Genomic DNA, 22,944 nt, shown 5'->3' on the forward strand with positions numbered 1-22,944 from the left:
ATCGTGCATCTCTTCTCACAACATCAACAAAAGTTTCAAGTTGTTTAAACAATTCAGTATGTTGAGTCGATGTGAAGTCCTTTGGGTAAAGAGTAGCAAGATGAACAAGCTTATGAACATTAAAAGCAGCGAAATCATTTTTTGGATCGAGGCATGCCATACAACTTAGCAAGTATGTGGATGCCTCAGAGAAACGATTTTCCATCTCTTGTGTAAGTAAGTCGACGACCTAATTGACACACAAGAAACGATTAAATATTTCTCCATACCTAATGAAACAAAAAAGGTATAATTATAAAATATTATAACAAAGTAACTATCATTTACTCACTTTATACTATCAATGGGACCACACTTTGTCATTAGCATTTACCACATGCCACATGGAACCCACCCAATGTTTTATATATACACCACTAATCTTCTAAGCTACTTTTTTTTCCTATTTCAAAAGGAAAATATTTAATCTTTCCTCAATGGCTAAATGCCTAAATCTACAAATTCAAAGACATGAATTTGAATTTTAAAACACAACACACCTTCGAATTTATGAAATTATGCTTCTGGAATTTGGATTGGGGCTGACCCTGTCGAGATCCACCGAGAGGAAGAAAGAAGAGAGGCTAGGGTTTTGGATTGGGGATTTGTTTTGTGAAGATGAATTTGAGAGAGATAAGGAGAGGCCGACGGATGGGAGGCTATTTTCTAATTGGACCCTCCTCATTTGATTGAAGTTGGGCCAGTTAATTAATCTGGGCCACTCTTTTAAAATGCTAAAGGGGCTTTTAGTAGTGTTAACATAACACTCAGTGGGACTTTTAGTAGTCCAAGTAAGTATTCCAAAGTACTTAATTAAAAAGGTAGATACGATTGGGCTTTTAGTTCTTTTTTAATTGGGCTTGAGTTGAGTTTTAAAATTTTATTTCAATTGAGCTTGGGAGATAATGGTTATTTTTTTTCGGTCAACGGGGCGACGTCGGAGACAACGGAGGGGGCGGATATGGAAAATATACATCCGAGATAAGGGAAAATTAGTCGCATGGAGGGGGCGACCGCCCCCTCCTGCCCCCCGATCCGCCACTGGTCATGTCCCAATCAATTCGGAAATACTTATGATGATTACTTATTTACATATAGAATTTATTTCACAGTATGGTGTTATGACGAACATTTACTGCATATAGTCACTAGATTTAAAAAATACTCCATAGTAAATAATGACTTAGCATTTGAAATAATGATATTAAAAAGTTGTTCGTTACAAAAACTAAAATTAAATTTTTTTTAAAATCCAAAAGATATAAGTAATTCTAATTATAATTAAAATAATGCTCATGGGTGTTAATCAGTTTCAAATGTTAATTTAATTTCCCTGAATTTGTATTTCTTATTTTTTCATTTGATTTAATTTCAGTGTATTATAGAAACATTATTATGCAATTAAAAACATATAGTTCTTTACTTAGCATAAATGGTTGATACAAAATGGCAAACGAAAGAAGCATCATCAATGGACAAAACCCATGCGGTCGGATTCAGTAAGAAGGTGATTGCGATTGCGAGTGTCGGAAGGCATAAGCGGTGAAGTAGCCGTCGCTGACAATTAATGGCGGACGAAAAATGAAAGTAAACCCCAACCCCGAAAGGTTTGGGCGCGGGTCAGTGGGCGGAGCTCTTAAAGCCGAATTTAATGGAGCTTTCGTCTGTGAGGTCAGTCGACCCTCGACCACACTCGGATCCGACATTGGTCATCAAGCCACCACAAAGGCACTAGAAGTACCCGTGAAATGCTTGATCGTTCCCAGCAGATTCTTCGAAGCACCAAAATGCCTAATTCTGTAGACACCTGCAGCAGCTGTTTGCGGCACAATCCACTGTATGGTTGCGTGGCTTTGAGCGCTGAGCTTCGAAGGCCTCGACCATATGAACCGGAGGCAGAGGTCATCGTCATCGTAGGCGGGCTCCCACGTGTCCTTCCCCCTGAGGATCTCTACTAGCGCGAACGTCCCTTCGGTCAGGAGATCGTTCCTGGGGCACGCGGACCAGAAAGCAACCGTCACATTGTCGCCTCTCTTGAAGGCTGCGTTTTTGGGTACGTCTGCGCTCACGTCCCCAAACTGTTTGCCGATTGGAGTTGCATCCATCACAACTGGTGTGAGCAGGCTTATCTGCTTGTCGAGCAGATCCGGGGGCTGTGGGCCCGGCTCAACTGGCTTTCCAGTGACGAGGGACGTGGCGAGCTTCTGGAATACTTGGATGTAGGCGCTGAGGGTGTGAGGGCCGTACAACGTCGACGCACCCTGAATACCCGGAGGAGAGCCATATATTAGAATATTGAGATGTGCCTATGTTTCAAAACATGTACTACAAGATAGAGAAAAGCATAGTAGTATTAAGTATTTCATGTGAATTTGCAATTTAAGTTCTTACTACTATATATCAATATCAGTGCAGAAATGTCTCTCTATATGAAGTGGAGTATTTTGTAAGAACCATTTTCTCACTATTGCATACAAGTTTACTAGCAGACTCAAGTTTAGATATAAAGTCTCGCTGATAAAATATTTTTGTGAAAAATGTAAAAAAATAACTTTTCAAAATTCATTAAAAATAAAAGCAATTCACCTCATATCTTTGCATCTGGTACTCCTCATATGTGGTGACGTATTGAGAATATGTATTTGTCAAGCCAGCTATCACTACGTGCACATTGCTGCCGAACTCTTTGCTACTTCCGCTCGTGAGAACTTTTTTCACAGCATCTCGAAGGCGTCTTCCGGCCATTGTAGTGAACTCTGGTACACGAAAGCAAAAAATCAACAGTTTAAAACTATAGAGCAAGCAGACATTTTCGAGCATCTTCGAGCATCTTCAGCATAGCAATAAAAATTACTACCATAAAATTTAACTTCCATAAAAAGACAACGGTTCGCATCTTCTTATTTACCTAGTACATATATTTCGAGCATTATAGCAATGCACGAAACTTTTTTAGAAATTCCAGAAGAAGAAAGAACTAGAAATGCGAGACCCAATCATATTTACTAACAGTATATGGAAAAGGTTAAGTCGAGTTCTTACCCCCGGGCACACTAAGAATGACCATCTGCCCGATCCTCAGAATCTGAACCGGAAGTATTGAAGGCTGCAGTCAAGATAAACTTATGGTCAATATGAGGCCACGAGTGAAAAGCAAGCGCGACAATGAGTAGTTTTTAACTTAAAATACCAAATTTGACACATTACTCAGAAAGTAAGGTTGCAGAGAGTCAAGGCCATTATCAGAAAGACCAAAAATAATTTATTGCAAGACTTTTACTGACCGCCCAGTCATAAGGTTGTTTCATTTCGCCAGTATCCAGTAAAATGGGCTTTGGCTGCTGACAATCCACTTGTTCCTTGGTAGGAGTTTTGAGCACATTGCGGACAAGTTTCCAAAACGCATTACCCTAAGAGAGAGGGGGAAACAGATTAATATGTGCCACATGAGAGCAGAAACTCATTTAGCAAACCGACCGGTATACCTGGTTATCGCCTTGCTTAAAATCAAAAGCCCCTGGCCCATCAGTTGTACCAGCAGCAAATGCAAACCCCATAGCAGCAGGACATGTTTTGACAGTGGTGGTACCTCCACCTTCTTTTGGAATTGTGACTTCGAGATTAGAGAAATCAACATAAGTATGGATATAATCAATCTTCCCATTTAACTTTTCCGATGCTGCACTGAATAGCTCGACTGCTTTCTTGAATTGTCTTTGTCCAATAATTCGATTACTTTCAAATTCGTCTGGATACCTGACAAGCAAGAACACATTAGGATTTTGATTTATACTCCTACATAATTGTATAATGTGTAAGTCGACATACCCAGGTCCTCGACCATAACATAACTCATTCTTTCCACCACATGTACTTTGGTTGAAATCACAAGGTACCCCTGTGTCAATACAGAATGCACCGAGCACATTCGGACTAACATCTCCACAGTTGGTCTGACAAAATGCGGATACAAATTTAGGCCTATCAGCCTGCCTCAGAACACTCCGCACACGTCTTGCAAGGCTCAAAAACCTGGTGGTTGATTTACCCGGCAAAGACTCAAAAGAAGCAGCAAGTTCTAGTAATTCATGATCTGCATTAATGCAATCCACCAAAAAACTAATCATGTACTCATATTGGTGATTCTTTTCTAATGAGCACGCGCGAATCCTCTCCCACCCCCTGTACATTTAATCCTAGATATAAAATTACGTAAAATAAAAAAATAACATTCCTTTTTACCTAAAACCAAAGAAGGAAGGATTCTCGAAAAAGGACTATTGGGGCCACTATAAAGTTTTTTCTAGAAAAAAAAAACTTATAACTTACAAATGATTCTATATCAATGTAATGCTACTAAAGTAACTTAAAAAATATTTGAATACTTACGATTGTCGTTAGCAATTCGAATAATGTTTGAGACTCTTCTGGGGATTCTATTAGGCTCGGATACGTCGGATGATGTGCTTCCACCGTTGTTCTGATCAAACCAGTCTTCCATAAATCGTGCTGCAGCTCCTTTATTGTCCCCACTAATTAATGAATTTGTACGGCCCATAGAAGTTCCATGAGTTGCAAACCAGTTGAAGCTGCCAACTGGTCCCCATTCATTATCAACAAACTTCAAGAGGGTCATCTCTTTATCAACATCATACTTATATTTATTGCGTTCTGCAGCTGGATTATTAAGGTAAGCACTTGGACTTCTATTTATACCAGCATCTAAAAGTTCCCCTGTAATTGATGATAAATTTGTGAGAATGATGCAGACGTAGACAGCTGTCTACAATACAGAACAACCTGGTTAAGCATATCACAGCTCATGGGCAAAATTTCCAGAAGGAACACATGCAAACAGAGAAAATTGACATTAAGCTCAGAGAAGAGGGCTACACCACTCTTCTCGAGGAAACCAAGCAAAATAAAAGAAGATATAATTTATGCTTACTGAAACCAACTTTCTCTTCCACCCAACAGAGAACCTAACAAAACAGAAGTAAAACTATAACTTTCAAGATCACTTCGATGCAGCAGATGGTGGACACAATAACACACATTGGCATATAACAGAAGTCCTTTTCAGCTAATTAGATTCTTTTTTCCCATTTGCAGGTGGAATGGAACTAAAAATCTACTGTCAGGTAGAATTTTGTCACCTTTATTCACATATACTGATCCAGGTCTAATATTATCATGAGCTCGTATGATGGTCTGCTCAATGCCATCAACAAGGGCATCAAATGACTGGCGCACAAAACCAAGGGATGTTACGATGTACACTATGTATTGGAGATAACCTCCTGGGCCAGAGTGGGTGTGAATGCCACTAATAGCAACATTCTTTTCTGTGTAAAGATCTCCATACCTGCAGTAGCATGAAAACGTCCGCCTCTTATATAAAATCCAATCCAATACTACAGGTTATAACATCATGCAAGCATGCTGCTAACTAGTACTATAAGTTTAAACTAAAATGAAGTAAACCAGAAGGGTCTGAAAGCTTTCCAGAGTTACGATAAGATCATCCACTTTCAATTGCATAATGAAGACTAAATATCTGAAAAGCTAGTAAGTTGCTCGATAACTACCTTGCTTTCAATCTCTCAAGAACTTTGATAGTCACCAGTTGTGAGGCCATACAAGCATCTAGATTCACAAACAGAACTCGTTTCCCTTGTGGCTCTGCAACAATGAAGGCCCGAGCTCGCAACCTGAAGTGAACACCCGATGTCACCTGATCTGTGTTCGCATACCCCATCATGTTGACATCAGCAGCCGGTCCGGTGATGTCGTAGCTTCCGAGCCCCATTAGGTAGTCGGAAGCCATCCCATTCTCCAACAAGAGCAATAATAATATCGGTAACCAAATCATCCTGACAGATCTCCCCATTTTCCTCCAACTTAAGCCAGCTCTTCAACCACCTAATCACTTCTGCACATATTTCTTCAGCAAATGCGTGAATTTAGTAATTCTAGCTATGAGCTGTTAAATACACATATATTCATTGGCAAGTGGCCAACATAACCACAAAAATTTAAGCAGCAAACATCCAAAATATCCAAAATAAGGATCAAACTGCTAAAAGATCTAAAAAGGGGTAAAGCCAAATTGATCCGCAACAGACAATTGATTCAGCTGCACCGTAACGGCAACGCAATACATAGGAAAAAAATTATACTCCATCAAGTTAGCTTATAAAACCTAAATTGTGTTCAAAAATTCAAATACAACACCGAAATTAGCAGCCAGAAAATGACAACACAACAATTGCATAATGCGCCAAGTCATACGTCAATTCAAACACAACAACAAGAGCACGAGCCAAATTAGCACGAGATATGGATCGATCGAATGCTTGCATGTATAACCAGCAATCGCGACGAAGCTGCAAGGAGACTTAATGCTGAAGTGGAAATTGAGTGAAAGCGACCGTAATGGGAAATGGAGAAGAAAAAAAGGAAGGCTTGACTTGAAAGTGAAGAAGTTTATGAGTGTTTTCACACCTTTTGCGTTATGCTTCAGTAGTGGAGGAGCGGCGGTGGCGCGTGGTGGTTGGAGGTTGCGAGACGGCGGTTGTTAGCTCGGAGAATTTGTTTATTGATTTTCAAATAAAATAAGTTAACAAAATTGTGTAGTTAATGTAGTGGCCATTTTTCCTAAGTTGAATTACAGCGATGAACTGATCATCGCATTTAATTACCCTCAACCAACCTTTTACTATGATTTTTTTTTAAATATGATTGATTTTCAAATAAAAAAAATACTAAGTACTCCGCATTTATGTGGAATCGATTAGTGAATTATAAGTGCGCACTTTCTTAAGTAGGAGTAGTCTAGAATAGTGATAAATGATGATCGCATTTAATATGCACTTCAACAACTTTTTATAGGATTTAAAAAAAATTAATTACTTAAAAATTTTGAAGGCAAAACAACTTTTTTATAGGGATTTAGTTTTATTTAGGAATAACTAATTAAGGCAAAAAAGAATTCCGTTGCCGGGACTTGAACCCGGGTCTCTCGGGTGAGAGCCGAGTATCCTAACCAACTAGACTACAACGGATTTGTCATTGGAGTGTTAAATTATATTTTAAGACTATTTTGGTGGGCTTATAAATGTTAGGCAAAATGGTTAGAGAGGTTTTGCGAAGTTACTAAGTTTTGTAGCATGTACTCTATGATATAGTTGTGCTTGGAATGGAAGATAATAGTGTAGCACAAGGAAGAGGAAGAATGTAAATTAAGAAAGTAACATTATCGAGTTGAACTACTTAGTTGTGTGATTGGCATGTTCATGTTCAAGCTCATGAACTGAATTAACGGTTTGATGAAGTCAATACATATTTACGTTTATACTTGACATGTTTCATTTTTAGAGATCCGAACTAGTTGTTTTGATTGTGAGGTGGTATCCGTCTGAATTTTTTGGAAATTACTTTGTATGAGTTGTGAAGTCATTTGATAACTTTATTTTCGATGTGGACATAGATATAAAGATTTTACAAAGTATTAGAAGTTAGATGGTTTGCTTATAATATGGTTTCTATAAGTGTAGAAAAGACGTGTTTGTAAGCTATTTTGACTCTAAGTTAAAACTCTACTCAGACAACACTCTCTTTAGTCATTAAACTGAAATAATTGATATAGTACGATTTTGGTGAGTGTCCTTAAATGCTGTGCACACATTTTCTACTTGTGTTGTGTGAACTTTCCATTGAAAATAGCACACACATAATTGATTTTAAAATATGGATATTGTTATACTTATAATAATAACTTGTGAGGCCCAGTGTGCGGAATATATTTAATACGATAAAAAATATTAATAATATTATAAATGGGGGTATAAATAAGCATATGCATTATTTTCTCATAGTAGTATAATTAATTTTCAGAAAGGAGAAATAAATATTAGGAGTAATACAAACAAGTCATAACCTTCCATAAATATAAAAAGTAAAATAAGATTAACAAGATACGCCACTAGATTCTTAAGAGCATCCTTAACGCACCTGGGTCCCGGCCCGCGGCCCCGCGCGATGGAGGTGACGAATTTGCGGCCCAGGCCGGTCCCGGGGACTCAGTCGCAGCCCAGGGACGTGCCTGGGGTCCGGCCTGGCGGGCGATGGAGCTTCCGGTTGGAGGGGGTTCGGGCCGCCCCTGTGCCCCAAGTTCTGAATTTTTATGCATTTGGAAGAGGAAGAAGAGGGGGGGAGAGGAAGAAGAAGGAGGAGGAAGAGGAAGAAGATGGAGAGGAGCGAGATTTTTTTGCACTTTTTTTAATATTCTAATTTTTTTTTACACTTTTTTAATATTCTAATTTTTTTTATATTTTTTAGTTTATAATTTATTATTTTTGTATTAAAAATGAATTTCTCGTGTTATAATTGCTCAACGTTTTCACTTTTTACGAGTAATATAGGCTGGAGTTGTGAATAGTGTAATTTAATAGTTGTGGCTCGGGATGAGGCCTGCAGGGTTAAAGCAGTTGTGGCCTGGGACTCAAATTTAAGGGAATGATAACGTGGAGGGGACTTGAATCCGGGTCGGGGTTAAGGATGCTCTAAGCGACTAATGGAAAATAGTGACTAAATTATAGGCTGAAGATGATAGTATCATAGTAAAGGATGTGACAGCCCACGTATTTTTCTGATAATACTATACCTACAATTTATAGTAGATCTCTATTTTTTCCCATATGCTTTAAATTTCAATCTAATTCCTGATACATACATTTAATTTTTTTATGAATGTCTTAGGTAAATGTGATTTTTTAAGTATTGATCAAATTGGGAGTCATAAGAAATTAATATCCATGTGCAAAAGGTCAGAATAGATAAGATTGTCCATTTATTTTCCTAAAATACAATTATTCTTGGCTCATTGATGAGAAAAATCTAATTTTATCATCCCTTATTTTTTTTTTGAGATCACGCACTAGTGTCACTAGTCACTTAATTCTAATTTCAAATCAATCGTATCATTTCCAACTAATTAAAGTACTTTAGCTCTACATTGACAAACAAACTAATCATTTTGCCATATGTAAACATGCTAATTTTGTGAAAAGAAGAAAATAAATGATACTACTACTGATTTACATCTTTATTTAATAATACTAGTGATTTAATAAAGATATTATAAGATATAAATTTTTCAAATACCAGCTCCCCAACACTTATAAATAAAACGGATAATAGTTGTGTGTGCACATTTCTCTCTCATACTAAAGGGGCGTCTGGTAGGTGGTAAAATATTTAACATGGGTTTATGGTAAATGGGCTTTCATGATTTTAAACAGAGAGCATAAAACTAAGAAAGATGAGTTTATTTTCCGAAAGCATTTAAACAGAAACTTCAATTTCAGAAATTTTAACAGAGCTGCAGCAACATTAAACAATTCAATTAAACGAGCAGAAATAAAGTGTTTACTATTATGACAGATGCACAACAATCTCCTCACCAATGAGTAATAGTTTTTTGCAGAACGAAATCAATTATGCAAGACAACCAAATCGAAGCGCCAAAATTAAAGCTACAGATGCACAACAAAATTGGCTCAAATCGGACCGAATTCAATTAAGCAACCAGACCAAATCCATCTTCAAAAAATATGCCAACAGATCAAACCCAAAAACACCACAAATCGACACTGCAAACAATAATCGAACATTCGAATCAAAACTTACCCAGACTACGAACGCCGATCTGGATTGAGTCGAACCGGGGAGAGACGGCTGTCGAGCGTCGAAGTCGCCTCGACGGAAAATGAGTGACCAACGGTAAGAAAAACGAAACGCTTGAAGAATTCGGAGGGCAAAATGGTACAAATGAAACGTTTTCAGCCTAATCGTGAAAAGCCCCACCCTTATCCATCTCTTAACTGTTTCATCTCTTAACTATTCATGGGTCACACTGTACTTTTCACTTCATCTCTTAACTAAGAGACAACCGACGTTAACCCTCATCTCTTATCCATTTCTTAACCATCTCATCTCTTAACTATTCATTCAATTTCATTTTTTATTTTTATTTCCAACAAATTCAATTCATAAAAAACACACATTAAATAAAATAAAAATACAACTTAAAATTTAAAAAAAACAAAAAAAAATACATAATTAAAATCCTAAAAAAAATAAAAAATACATAATTTAAAATACAATTTTATAGAAATGGAGATGATTTGAGAAGAATAGATGTGTGTTTGTGTGTATAATGAGGATGAAAGATGAGTATTTATAGAATAAAAAAGAAAAAAAATAACCGTTGAACGGTCATATGACCGTTTATTAATTTTTTTACTTTTTTATTTTGTTATTAAAATCAAATTTAAAAAAATGATTTATTGCGTCAGCGTGGCGAGCTGTCTCGCGGGACGAGACGCTCGGCGAGACGGGACCGGGACGGAAGGCTGCAACGCTGTCTCGCGGCCGTCTCGTTTCTCCGAGACGCGTTGCGGATGCTCTTATACCTGCTCACCACCGTGATGGAGTTGACACGGAGAGGCCGATAGTAGTAGATGTAGGGCTGAAACCCGACGGATGAATCCCGGGTCGCTGGAATGGTGTTCGGGCTACCAAACGACAAAAATAGCGTGAAGAAAATGGTGTTTCACGCTATTTATGGGCTACCAGACGAGCCCAAAGATGCTAAAGTGTCTTGACGCAATCCAAGACAGTCTTCATGGAACCAGTTTGCAGCGTCTGGAAGCAACATTCGGTTCGAAAATAAGACGAAGACCTTTCACATTATCATTATAAAGTTTTAAGTTCAAATTAAAATAATATTCGATTCAAAAAACAAGGTGAAAACCATATGTATCAAATAGGCTTTAGCAATTACTCTTAAAATGAGATATTTAAATTAAAAAAGCGTAGAAAATAACAATACAAAAACGATATTTATTGTTTCAAAAATCCTAAGATAATTGTTAATTAAAGTTGGAGGGAAAAACAAGTAAATAGAAAATGACTTTGGGTAAAACAGAAGTAGTCATGGCTTATTGGGCACGTCACCACTGCCGCAAGATTTCATGGAAAAAGACAGGAAGCAATATATATGCTTCCTCTAGTTTTCATAGCTTTATTAATATTTTAGCTAATAAAGTTTTAAAAGCTAGAAATTGGATTGATTTAGGAAAGTAGGTGTGTTTATGGGAATCATTTTCCTACAATTGGTAAATAAAGAAAGAATCACTACATTAAACTTTAATCTTTAAATCAGTATTTTGTTTTACTTTTTTTACATCAAGAGAATTGAAATAATGGAAATTTCTCTCCATCAATGTTAATGATAAACTGCTACACATTTATTAAAAAGGTTGTTCTCTAACTAATACTAGGTCGGTTTAGAGTTTGAATCATCTCAAATACATACTACTCCTACAAACAATCTAAATATCAAAGTAAATTTGCATACAAATGTTATTTTCTCAATAATAAAATGCAACTCAACTGCAACTATGTTTTTTTCTAACTAATACATCAATTGAAAGTTTAAGTCTACTTGAATGCGTGTTAAAAGCAATCTAGATATCACAATAAAATTGCGTACAATTTTTTTGTCCAATACAATGGGCAAAGCCGAGGAATAACTAGCTAAATAAATGTACTCCTTCCGCTTTTAAAAGTGTCTAAATTTGTCATTTTCATTTATCCCATAAGAATGTGCTTATTCTTTTTTGAAACCATCTATTATTCTTGTACTTTTATGCTTTCAGTTTATTTAGCATAAAACCAAATATCCTCGCACAATAATAAATGTGACCATTTCTCAGCTGTTGAAGTTTAATAATAGCATTAATTTCCTGATTTTCAGTACTTTTTCACGACATTTCCTGTTTATGATGGATTTTAACAGTTTTCGGCTGTTAAAAATTCATGAATCGGAACTAGACCAGTGGAACTGATATCCAATTTCAGTCCAATCCCAAAAGAATAAGTTATATAATTTGAAACCGAAACATGCAATCCAATTCCGATCAGAACCAACAATTCTCATTTAACAAGGCATCCGCATATCATAGTAGTATACAAAATTCGATTCCAAACAAAAAGAATGCATCGTATATTACTAATATACAATCCGATTCCAAACAATATCGACAATTCTAATTTAACCATACATCTAGATACATTCTTGCAAAAGGTTGAAACCCCAACCCCAAGGCTCCTCCCACATCCTGGTCCGACTGTATTGTAAGGGGTGTTCAATCAAGATATGCAGTGGCCCACTAAGGGGCAGTAAGAGCATCTCCAAAGGAAAGGGTAAGTGGAGAGGTAAAGAGAAATAACTATCATATTTACCTCTTTTCCATAAAATTTCATGATCCAATGGAAAGAGTATTTGAGGAGGTATTACACCTTTTTTCATTTTGAGAAGGTATACCTCTTCCTGATAAAAAAAAATAAAAAATTAATTATTTTTGTTTGCATTTTAATTTACCTTATTTCTTTGGAGTTCTTTACTTTTTAAGAATGTATAATAATGAGAAGGTAATGAGAAGTATACCTTCTGAATATACATTTCCCATCCAATCCCCTTTGGACAACAAAGACAAAATAAACTGAAGAATACACAATTGCAAACAAGCTCCAATATTCAAGGGAAATTGTAAAAAGAAAAGCCGAAAAAGGCAAAAGAAGAAGAAAAAGTAGCTTAAGCTTAGAGTAGAAAACTTGACACCACCATTATCTTATAAACATCTCTCTGAGCTCCTCACACATGGCTGCAGCAGTTACACTTACACCACCCTAAAACCCTAACGAAATATGGGAAACACTCTGCAAAAGCTCCCCCAATCCTCGCAGCAGCAGGAATTACAGCTCCAGAATCAAAATGCTCATGCAAAACCGCCTCAATTGGAAGAAGAATTGCAAGCGGAAGAAGGCGAATTCACCTGCGAAATCTGCATCGAGCCGGCGTCAGAGAGGTTCTGCAACGCCGGGAGGTGCTCGCATCCCTTCTGCACCGACTGCGCGGCCAAGTATGTCCGCGCGAAGCTCGACGACGGCGCGGCGGGGGAGATCGCCTGCCCTGCGATCGGGTGCGGCGAGGCGCTGGAGCCGGCGGCGTGGGTAGGGAAGGAGCTGTTCGTGCGGTGGTGCGACGCGCTGTGCGAGGCGGCGATTATGGGGGAGGAGAGGTGCTACTGCCCGTACAGGAGCTGCAACGTGCTGATCGTGAACGAGTGCGGCGGAATTGTACGGAAATCGAGGTGCCCTAACTGCAGGAGGTCCTTCTGCTTCGAGTGCAAGAGAGTTTGGCACGCGGGGTTTGGGTGCGAGGAGAGCGCCGAGGCTAGGGATCGGAATGATTTGGCGTTTGGGAGGCTGGTGGAGCAGAACAGGTGGAGGAGGTGCCCTCGCTGTAGGCATTTCGTCGAATTGGTTGAAGGTTGCAGGATCGTCAAATGCAGGTACTCTGTTTTTTTTTACTGTTTTTTGGGGGGAGAAATGATCTTGTGAAGAATTCGATTTGCATTTTTGTTAGATCTCGTTGATTCTAGTTTCAATTTTCGAGGTATGCATAGAGTGATTGCGATTGATCAAATGAAACGTAGTTTTGGATTTCGATCAAATTTGTGCACGAAACATTGATTTTGAGATAAACTCTCCTGTAAGTTAAAGAAACTATGTAATCTTTTTTGGAATTTGGAGACTTGTGCTTCCATCAACTGCACTTTCCTCGTATAAAATTCAAAACTGAGTCGAAAATTGATGTTTTTTCAAGAAAACGTAGGTAAATTGTGGGATTGTAAACGAGATGGAGAAGCGATCATTGTTTGCGATGCTTCAATTATTCCTTGGGCTCGAGTTCTTGCCTAATTTTCAAAAATTAATCAAAAATTGATGTTTTTTCAAGAAAACGTTGGTAGATTGTGGGCTTGTAAACAAGATGGAGAAGTGATTATTGTTTGTGACGCTTCAATCATTCCTTGGGCTCGAGTTCTTGCCTAATATTCAAAATTTAGTCGAACATTGATGTTTTATCAAGAAAAACATAGGAAGATTGTGGGCTTGTAAACAAAATACCGTTGTTTGTGATCCTTCAGTCATCCCCTGAGTTCGAGTTCTCGTCTCGAATTGATGATTGTCTAGAAAATGTAGGTATATTGCAAGGTTTGCTAACAAGATGGAGAAGTGACGATATTATTGTGGTGCAGATGTGGGATTAGCTTCTGCTACAAGTGTGGGAAGCAGGTTCACCAGCACTGGTGTCACTGCGACCGGACCTCGCTCTGCTGCGAATGGTGTTTCAGAGTTTCCATACTCGTCATTTTCATCATCTTCACCTTCTTCCTCTTGTCCTGGGAGACCCGAACGCGCAAGTTAACTCATACCACATGATATACTTACTACCAAGGTGGACATTTTGTACAGCTTTATTCCATGAATATGGATATAATATGGTGAAATTAACCAAAACCCATTTGAAATATCTTCCTTTATTCTGCTCCAACTTGAATCTGCTGCAAATTGTCATGCTTTCTTTTTATGGGATGTATATTTGGCTTCCCAGCAACTTCCAAGGAGGTCATTCCAAGGAGGGGTAGTTTCGTCATTTTATGTGGTTTGGGGGATTATTATGGAGATGGGCCATTTTAATTATGTAGTGTAGGTAAATTTCGATTTAACTCCGAGAGTTGAGTTACATTGGATGTTATCAGTTTTATCACTATATAAATATGAATATATATTTGTTGACTAGAATGTCCTGCTCCATTGACTTTATGAGAGTGATTAGCATTTACTATAGCAACGAATTTTCCAACTTGCTTTTAAATTAATGCCATTGATGCTTATTTATAATTAGGTATTTGTTGGGGAGTACATAAATTTAAAAACTGAGTAAATGAACTTTAAATGAAGAAAACTTCACTTATGGTGGCCCAATGATGCAGTTAATACACATGTAAACAAAAAAGTTAAAATTAAGATCAGTAGTGAGCAAAAAACTGTGTAAAATCAATGAAGAGCTTGGACAAAACTTAGGAGAATTATTCTTGATTCGAATAAATTGTGATTTTTGACCTAAAAATGAAGTGGGTGGACTTACTATCTTATGTTGACTTGAATTTAGAATAAAGAGCCAAATATTCTCTCTCTCTCTCTCTCTCTCTCTCTCTCTCTCTCTCTCTCTCTCTCTCTCTCTCTCTCTCTCTCTCTCACTCACACACACACACACACACACACACACACACACCAGCATACAGGTTGATATTGCTTTCAATATTAAAGTTTTGCCCATTTTCTAGAATACTTTTTAATGTTGACCCATTGTATCTAATATAGATTACAGTAGTTTTTTTAAAAGTTCGCATGAATTACTTAAAGAGTTGGCCGATCTACACTGGGTTCGGGTACGAGGATACAATGACTTAAAGAGTTGGCCGATCTAAGAAATCAATCAATCATATTCTAACTCGGTATTCTAAGCAATCATTATCAAAATAATAATAATAATAATAATAATTTAGGCCCCAATTAAAATATTTTCACAGCTCCAATAGAATAGATGCGTTTATCCACTTAAAACACCATCTTCCAAACAATATTTTCCAAATATTCATTAAAATTCATGCCGACCCGAAATGATTCACTAACTTTCGGTGAATATAAAGAGATTAATATTGGTGGTATCTTCCTCGGATTTTTTGTAACTAAAACATCACTAAGTAGTGATTACTGACCACATTGTCTCTCAATTAGGAACTCAAAAACATTTTTAAAAAGAAAGCTAACAATCTGCAAAAAACTTAAATAGGAGTAGAACTTACATAAGAATAAAGAGCAGTGAACTAGCTTTCTAAATTCTCTTTACAGAGTCACCGTGAACAGCAAGGAAGCCTTCAGCTGAAAGAGTCGACAAAGCAGTTCGAAGCTGCCAAAAACACGCACAAAATGTTCATTGCTTCCCTTTCAAATAAGCCATGAATGAATATACTCCCTCCGTTCCATAAAATAGCTAACTTGAAACGGAACGGGTTTTAATATAGTAGTAGTGTTAGCGATTATGATGTCCACGTTATTAGTAGTTTTTAGTTGTTCAAAACTTTTCTTCTTTAGAACTGACTAATTTTAAGGGATAGACCAAAATGGCAAAACTAATCTATTTTATGGGACGAAAGGAGTAATATAGATGGGAGAGAGAGACTCACATCACTAAGATGCACCTCAGCACCACCACCAAGATTCTGCTTCTTCAACTCTTCAAGTAACTGCGCATTACAATTCTCACAAAAATCAGCCAACGCCATCTAATGATCTCATCTGTAACTTGAAGAAGTATTTGATTTAACTGTGAAATGTTACAAACCTCCATCACGCGAGCTGACGACCCTCCGATTGTCAACTTGTCCATGATGAGGCTGCGAGTGGCAGACACCAGATTCTCCCGCCTCATTCTTTCACTTGCGGATACCCCCGTCGTGATAAGGTCCATATCGATGGTTCCTGTTCACATATAAAACTAATGCCTCAATACTAGTGTAGATAACTACATGTAATGAATCTGAATCGAATCCAACTACATTGGTGTTGATTTCTTCATTTAAAACAAGTCACCCTTTGATCAAATAGCCTTGTGAGACGGGGGGAGAGGGAAAGAAATATGAAGAATCAAAATTGGGACTACAAGTATTACCTGTTGAATGGTCTGTTGCAGATTGCTGCATTGCCACCTCGAGAAGCCTAAAAGCCTCGATTACATCTGACTTATTGACCTGCAAGTTCAAGTGCATAATCTTGGTAAATAATCAAGCACTTGAAGTTCAAACTACTGAAGAGAGCTTGACCAACCACTTCTGAGAAACGAATCCGGGCCAAGCCCTCACTAAGGCGTATCAAACTTTCAATTTGCCTTGGGGTCGCAGTTATGACCTGTAGTCATAAAATTTAAAACATTGAATCCTCCAGCTAGATTCTCAATATCCCTTAACATCAGAAAGCAAATAAATGTCCTAATTAGCTATAGATCTTAAAAAATTTAATGCGGTATATGACCTTTTTGCTGCTTCCTGGGAAATTTCCTCGTTTTCTCATCTCCACATACCCCCTTGTCAACTCCTCTGCAGCTTCATCTGATAATTGTGGGTGAATATGTTTTCGTGCATAGTTTATGTAAGCAGTCAAAGTTGGCAGGTCAATGACATCAAGCTGAGAGCTCTTGAGAATGAAAGGCAAAACCATGACAGATAAATGAGTCTCCAGAAAAATATACAGTAAAATGAGAGTGAGAGAAGGTACAAACATTAGGATTTTCAAAGTGTAATGCCACAATGTGCTTCGCCAAGCGTCTATCTGCCTCCTCATCAGCTTTGTCAAGAATTAAATAGATCAAATCAAACCTGGAAACCGAATCCAAGTGTGGCGTAGATAGTTTTAGTATCAATATTAAGCTATCATCCATATCTAGGGATATAACACCAAAAACTAATATCATTCCACATCTCCCCATATATCGCACGAATTCTGAAAATGAAAGTAATTACTAAAAAGAGGAGATTATCGAGTCTTGTGCTACTGAAATAGTTAGAATTTGTTTCCAGGACTTCATAAATAGTAACCTTGAAATACAACTATATGTCACATGTACTAAACCCTTACCTGGACATTAAAGTTGGAGGGAGGTGGATATTTTCAATCACTGACAAGCGAGGGTTATACCGCGAACCAATTGGGTTGGCGCAAGCGAGCACTGAAGTTCTTGCGTTTAGGGAAGCAATTATTCCTGCCTTTGCAATTGAAACAGTTTGCTGCTCCATCACCTGATGGCAAAAGCTTTATTGAGTTCATATACCCTCCTACTTTACCTTAAGTAAATATCATCTACACCTAATATGCTTTAACCTCTTATCTTAATTGTGTCACTGGTTAGGGAAAGTGGTCTAATTGAGTTTGGTAAAAATATTAGGAAATAGGCATTAAGGTCATGTATTTTATTTTGGTTACGTCGGCAACATCAGTAACATTGTACAAGACTACACGCATAAAAACCAGATTATTGGTCCATATTGAACTATTATTGTTGTAGACTATCTTTTCTAAGTATGAACACAATCAAAAAAGTGTACTTGATTCACACCTCATGTAACATGCTTCTAGCATTGTCAGACATTTTGTCGAATTCATCAATACAACAGATGCCTCTATCACTCAGAACCAAGGCTCCACTCTCCAGGACCTGCAAAATCACAGGTGAAGTTCAATCCTTCCAGAGTTAGTTAATGAATATTGGTAATAGTTCTTGAAATTTACTTACTGTTTCACCAGTCTCAGGATCCTTGGCCACATAAGCAGTTAGCCCCACAGCAGAGCTTCCTCTCCCACTAGTGTATATACCACGAGGAGAGAGCTTATGAATGTACTGGAGAAGCTGCGATTTACTGGTTCCAGGATCCCCAACAAGGAGAATATTTATATCACCTCTGAAGCTAGCACCAGATGGCAGCTTCAATGCATTCCCTCCAAAAAGCTGAAGAGCCCCAGACAAAATGAGAAATACAAATATTATTGATAGACAACAAATTAATCACAAGACTATGTGTTGCAGTGATAATGCACCTGGCAAAGAAGGCCTCTCTTCACGTCATCCAACTCCCATATGTTTGGAGCCAAAGACCTAGTCAACCTCTCATATATATCAGGCTGTTTTGAGAGTTCTTTTAATTGTTCCACCTGCAATATTCTATATAAAATTATCCTCAAGAGAAGGAAGATTTTAACTCTTTATTGTAAGTAAGGCGTTATTTAAAGTACACTAATTTCAGATTTCTGAGTTGAATCATCGTCCCCTGTGCTTGCTTCATTTTCAGTTTCCATTGGATCTTGTACATCCATTCTTGACTTATCCGTCGTCTTTAGATGAAGACAATCAATGTAAGTCTGAAACAAAAGAACACATTATTAACATGAAACGTTGTATACACAAAAGTGACAATATTATAAACAATAGCATACACAAGAGATACAAAAGTGCATACCTTGAAGATCGACTTCACAGTCCTCTGTGTCTGACCAACTCTGACACTCATAGCCCTGTATATTCCCGTAACCTAAAAGCAAAATAGCACCTCATATCAGATTATATGATGTGATAATATAATATCAACATTGAGAACATAATTACATGCGACCTCACCTCTACCCTGTCACCGGGCTTGCCAGCATCAACCAACTTGTCATGCATTAACAATGTCACGGTGTGTGGCGTTCCTCCATCCGGGATGTCATCTGGTGTCTCTTGGACTCTCACTACTTGCTTATCAGCAAATCTTTGTTTGATACATGCAAGCAAAAAAGAGGTCAGTAAGGTAGAAAAGTAGATTACAAACATCCCAGTAAGGTAATGTTGAGCTTCAACCATTTTAACCTGCTGGTGATTTCAATAATATTTTGTCATGAAAATACCAACCAATCAGTAGTAGCAAACAAATTTTGAGACACACCTGCACCTATTGTGAACAAGGGTCATGGAGTTCCTAGAGAGACATTCTTGCTTCGCACAAACTGTTGGCTCACTGATTCTTCCTGATAGATTCAAAATGTTAGAAAGTGAAAATCCAATGAGTCTACACGTATCGAAATCACACATGTTGTATGAAAAGTGAAAGGCCTAATCAAGCAATTACCTCTTTCAACAACAACTGGGTCAGAGTAATATCCACAGACCAAGCATCTAAAAACGGCTTCTCTGATTTCCGGTATAACGGAGCTACAACGAATAATCATCCCTTTCAACGAAATCATCTTTTCAACATCTGACAAGAAGACCAAATAGATAAACTCAATGCTAATTGTTCACCAGTAATGAAAGGTAAAAAACATTAAGAGAAGATACAGATGCCAAAACTGACCAGAGGGGTTAAGACTTCTCATTGAAATTGAACTTTTAAGATTAAATATCCTGGCTTGTATGTGCTTCTCAAATAAAGGATTGATTCTCCCGACCATATCCATCAACACCATATCAAATATAGCCAACACCTCAAGAGGATACCTAACCATTTTAGTATACAGGTCACTGTCATAATCATACACATCGTGTGCATCAACATCGATCGAATCACCTTCCATTTCAATTACATGATTAATCATTCTCATGTATTTCCCCTCAATTTGCTGAGGATCTTCCCGGAAATGCCTTAAGAACCTCAAAATCGCCGCATTAACATCTTGCACACTGATATTCGTGCCCCAAACGTACACTACCGGAGCATCATCCTCATTCCCTTCACCAACATCAGAAGATGGCGGCACGTCATCGGTCGAGGTCGGGGTGGCCGAGGACCTCCTAGCTCGGGCACGGCGTCGAGCGTTGCTAGAGGACGTTGGAGTTGCCTGGGGTGTTCTTGCGCGTGAATCTGTCGGCATCGGCGACGGCGTAGCGTAGCTGGACTGACGGCCGCGTTTCCGGCGCGGGCGGTCTCCGGGAGACGACACTGTGTTGCTGACTGGACTCGTCGGCCAACCATCCGGAGACGACTGACCTGTAGTTAAACCAATTATCGCCCAATTTTAGGAAAAATCGTATTCCACTGATTAACAGTGGCGAAACCCTAACTCCGCCATTAGTAAAACTGAGCTTAACAGCTCGTGAATCAAAGTAAAACCGACACATCTAAAACAGGTTTAACTCTACAGATCTCAACAAATTTCAACAGATTTACCTCTACAGATTTCAACAAATTTCAACAGATTTAAACAAAATTGCAGCTAGAATACGGGGAGTTATACATTAACGATTGAAAACATACCGTCGCGCGTGTTGATAGGAGAAGAATCGGAAGCCATGACCTTCAGCGTGGCAACGAGTTCCTGTATGGTGATACAGAAGCTGAGAGAGAGAGAAAGAGAGGCAGTGAGTGAAGACAGAGAGGGAAATTAGTGCCTAATTGTTTGCAGCAAATTGGCGGGAAATAGTAGATGGTAACTGTTCATTTGGCGCCAAGTGAGAAGGGGGCGTGGCGTTTGGGCTTCATATTTATGATACGGGTAAATTTAAACCCATTATTTAACAACTAATAAAAAATAGTAAAAAATAAAATAATTTCTACATGGTGTATAAATAAATTTAAAAAATAAAATAAGTACTCTAAGAGCATCTCCAATAGCACTGGACGTCAAATAGCCATCAAATAGCCTTCACACTGCCACATCATCAGCACTACAATTCTCCTGCCACATCAGCTTACCACATCAACTGGACATCAAATAGCCCTCACATAGTCTTCACACTACCTTTCCACATCACTAATAACAATTATATAATTTAATTTACACTTGTATCAACATACGGAATTTAATTTACGAGACAAATACGGAAGATTCGAATAATAATATTAAAATTTAAAAAGTACATTAATTATAAAAAAGTACAATAATATAAAAAAAGTACAAAAATTAAAAAGTACATTAATTTAAAAAAGTAAAACAAAATCACTCATCGCTGCCGTCCTCGTCTCCGTCGTCGCCCAGCGCTTCTTCACCGTCGTCGCCGCCGCCTCCGTCACCACTTACGCCGCGGCTATTCCCGCCGGTGTCCCTCCTCATCGCCTCCAATTCTTCACGCTGGCTCTGGAGCAATACACGAAGAAAATCCTTCACCTCGGGGTCCACCGCCGCTTGGAAGTCGGCTAAGGTCTTCACCATTTGAGCGCGCGTTTGTTGGATCGCGAAGAATTTGAGCTCCTCGGTAGACCTGCCGAGGGGGGATGCCGAATGGACGTCCTGGGAACTCGGGGTGCCCCCCCTCGCAACCTGCTGCGCCCGCCTTTGCCCAACCGGGCGAGGTCGGCGACCGAACGACCGAGGAGTCGGGACCTCGTGGGCCGTCTCAGGGAGGTCTGACGAACCACCGCTGCTGCCTCTATAATCTCCGGTATAGTTCAGTCTCTGCCTCTTCGGCCAGCCAGCGTCGACGCCTGCCCGGAATTTCTCCGACTCGTTGAGCACAACGTAGCAGTTCCAGTAGGTGAACTCATAGTACTTCTTATCCGGATCGGGGTAGGCTCTCTCCGCAATCCTCCTGCAGTCTTCCTCTGTTTGGCCACTGGTCTGCATGCGGAGGGCGTTGGCGTACAAACCCGAAAATCGAGAGACGCCAGCCCTGATTCGGTCCCAGCACTTCCGGACCTCCTCCCCGGTGCACGGTCTCCCTTCAGGGCAAAATGCCCTGTAGGCTGCGGCTATCTTGGCCCACAAGTTGACGATCCTCTGGTTGTTCGAAACCAGAGGATCGTCGCAGACACTCACCCACGCCTTGGCAACCGCAACGTTCTCCGCGTCTGTCCACTTCCTCCGGCCCCGGATTTCAGCTTGGGGCTGCGACGACTCGCCGACCTTCTTCGCCTTGCCCTTCTTCTTACCCCGCCCTACTCCCATGGCTTTGAATGAGAGTTTCCGAAACCTCGTTAATATCAAAACCCAAGTCCGCTAAGGAGAAGGTCTCTGTATACTGTGCATCCGTTGGGGTCGATGTGTGCGAAGAACCGGTGGAAAAATCAAAAGTCGGCCGATAGGCGTTGTCCCCCCCGTGCGTCCCCTGCGCCGGGGGAATAATCTGTTGCTCCGGTGGCATCATCTGCTGCGCCGGTGGCTGCATGCCGGGTGCCCACCCCGGCATCATCTGCATAGGGTGCTGCATGCCGGGTGCCCACCCCGGAATCATATGCTGCCACGGGTACATGTTGTAGTACCCGCTCATCGGAGGCCAACCACCTCCCCCAGGAGCCGGGGAAGTATGGGACCCTGCCCCGGGAGTCGGGGGCGTCTGAGACCCTACACCGGGAGGCGGGGGAGTCTGAGACCATCCCCCGGGATTAACTGGAGTACCTTCGTAGTTGTTCTCCATTGCTCGTTATTGATCTTGTACAGAAAGTAAGGTAGAGAGAGAGTACTCGT

At 39.3% G+C, this 22,944-nt stretch overlaps 3 protein-coding genes and 1 non-coding gene across 4 annotated transcripts; 1 reads left to right on the forward strand and 3 right to left on the reverse strand.

Annotated features, from left to right (window-relative positions):
• Positions 1-1,418: 1,418 nt before the first annotated feature.
• LOC121746433 (neutral ceramidase 1-like) lies at positions 1,419-6,650 on the reverse strand. The gene is made up of 10 exons (XM_042140262.1): positions 6,544-6,650; positions 5,628-5,983; positions 5,196-5,404; positions 4,429-4,773; positions 3,868-4,132; positions 3,525-3,795; positions 3,324-3,449; positions 3,082-3,145; positions 2,626-2,795; positions 1,419-2,300 (listed from the first exon to the last, which is right to left on the reverse strand). Exons 2-10 carry the CDS (start codon positions 5,927-5,929, stop codon positions 1,752-1,754), a joined length of 2,301 nt encoding a protein of 766 aa, XP_041996196.1. The 5' UTR covers positions 5,930-5,983; positions 6,544-6,650; the 3' UTR covers positions 1,419-1,751.
• Positions 6,651-7,030: 380 nt separating this feature from the next.
• Positions 7,031-7,103, reverse strand: TRNAE-CUC. The gene has a single exon. It is a non-coding gene; the product is annotated as a tRNA-Glu (tRNA).
• Positions 7,104-12,665: 5,562 nt separating this feature from the next.
• On the forward strand, positions 12,666-14,754 carry LOC121746638 (E3 ubiquitin-protein ligase RNF144A-like). Its single transcript, XM_042140542.1, has 2 exons — positions 12,666-13,460; positions 14,208-14,754. The coding sequence occupies exons 1-2, from the start codon at positions 12,814-12,816 to the stop codon at positions 14,389-14,391; spliced, it is 831 nt and encodes a 276-aa protein (XP_041996476.1). The 5' UTR covers positions 12,666-12,813; the 3' UTR covers positions 14,392-14,754.
• Positions 14,755-15,528: 774 nt separating this feature from the next.
• On the reverse strand, positions 15,529-20,936 carry LOC121748596 (DNA replication licensing factor MCM4-like). Its single transcript, XM_042143061.1, has 18 exons — positions 20,799-20,936; positions 19,899-20,531; positions 19,674-19,802; positions 19,491-19,572; positions 19,184-19,316; positions 19,026-19,097; positions 18,802-18,927; positions 18,607-18,720; positions 18,305-18,517; positions 18,128-18,226; positions 17,650-17,810; positions 17,294-17,390; positions 17,047-17,208; positions 16,843-16,923; positions 16,688-16,766; positions 16,361-16,497; positions 16,203-16,262; positions 15,529-15,925 (listed from the first exon to the last, which is right to left on the reverse strand). Exons 1-18 carry the CDS (start codon positions 20,833-20,835, stop codon positions 15,851-15,853), a joined length of 2,490 nt encoding a protein of 829 aa, XP_041998995.1. The 5' UTR covers positions 20,836-20,936; the 3' UTR covers positions 15,529-15,850.
• Positions 20,937-22,944: the final 2,008 nt, after the last annotated feature.

The sequence above is a fragment of the Salvia splendens genome, chromosome 9, assembly GCF_004379255.2.
Source record: "Salvia splendens isolate huo1 chromosome 9, SspV2, whole genome shotgun sequence".
NCBI classification, from domain to species: domain Eukaryota; kingdom Viridiplantae; phylum Streptophyta; class Magnoliopsida; order Lamiales; family Lamiaceae; genus Salvia; species Salvia splendens.

Excerpts from the sequence above, each read along its gene's own strand:
- LOC121746433 (XM_042140262.1), bottom strand. The coding sequence starts at position 5,929 with ATGGGGAGATCTGTCAGGATGATTTGGTTACCGATATTATTATTGCTC. Across the intron at positions 4,774-5,195 it reads ATCAGTATATGTGAATAAAG|GGGAACTTTTAGATGCTGGT; the intron begins GTGACAAAATTC and ends CATCAATTACAG. Across the intron at positions 3,796-3,867 it reads TGTTATGGTCGAGGACCTGG|GTATCCAGACGAATTTGAAA; the intron begins GTATGTCGACTT and ends CTTGCTTGTCAG.
- LOC121748596 (XM_042143061.1), bottom strand. The coding sequence starts at position 20,835 with ATGGCTTCCGATTCTTCTCCTATCAACACGCGCGACG. Across the intron at positions 18,227-18,304 it reads ATCCTGAGACTGGTGAAACA|GTCCTGGAGAGTGGAGCCTT; the intron begins GTAAGTAAATTT and ends GTGATTTTGCAG. Across the intron at positions 15,926-16,202 it reads CTGAGGTGCATCTTAGTGAT|CTTCGAACTGCTTTGTCGAC; the intron begins GTGAGTCTCTCT and ends TGTTTTTGGCAG.
- LOC121746638 (XM_042140542.1), top strand. The coding sequence starts at position 12,814 with ATGGGAAACACTCTGCAAAAGCTCCCCCAATCCTCGCAGCAGCAGGAA. Across the intron at positions 13,461-14,207 it reads TGCAGGATCGTCAAATGCAG|ATGTGGGATTAGCTTCTGCT; the intron begins GTACTCTGTTTT and ends ATTGTGGTGCAG.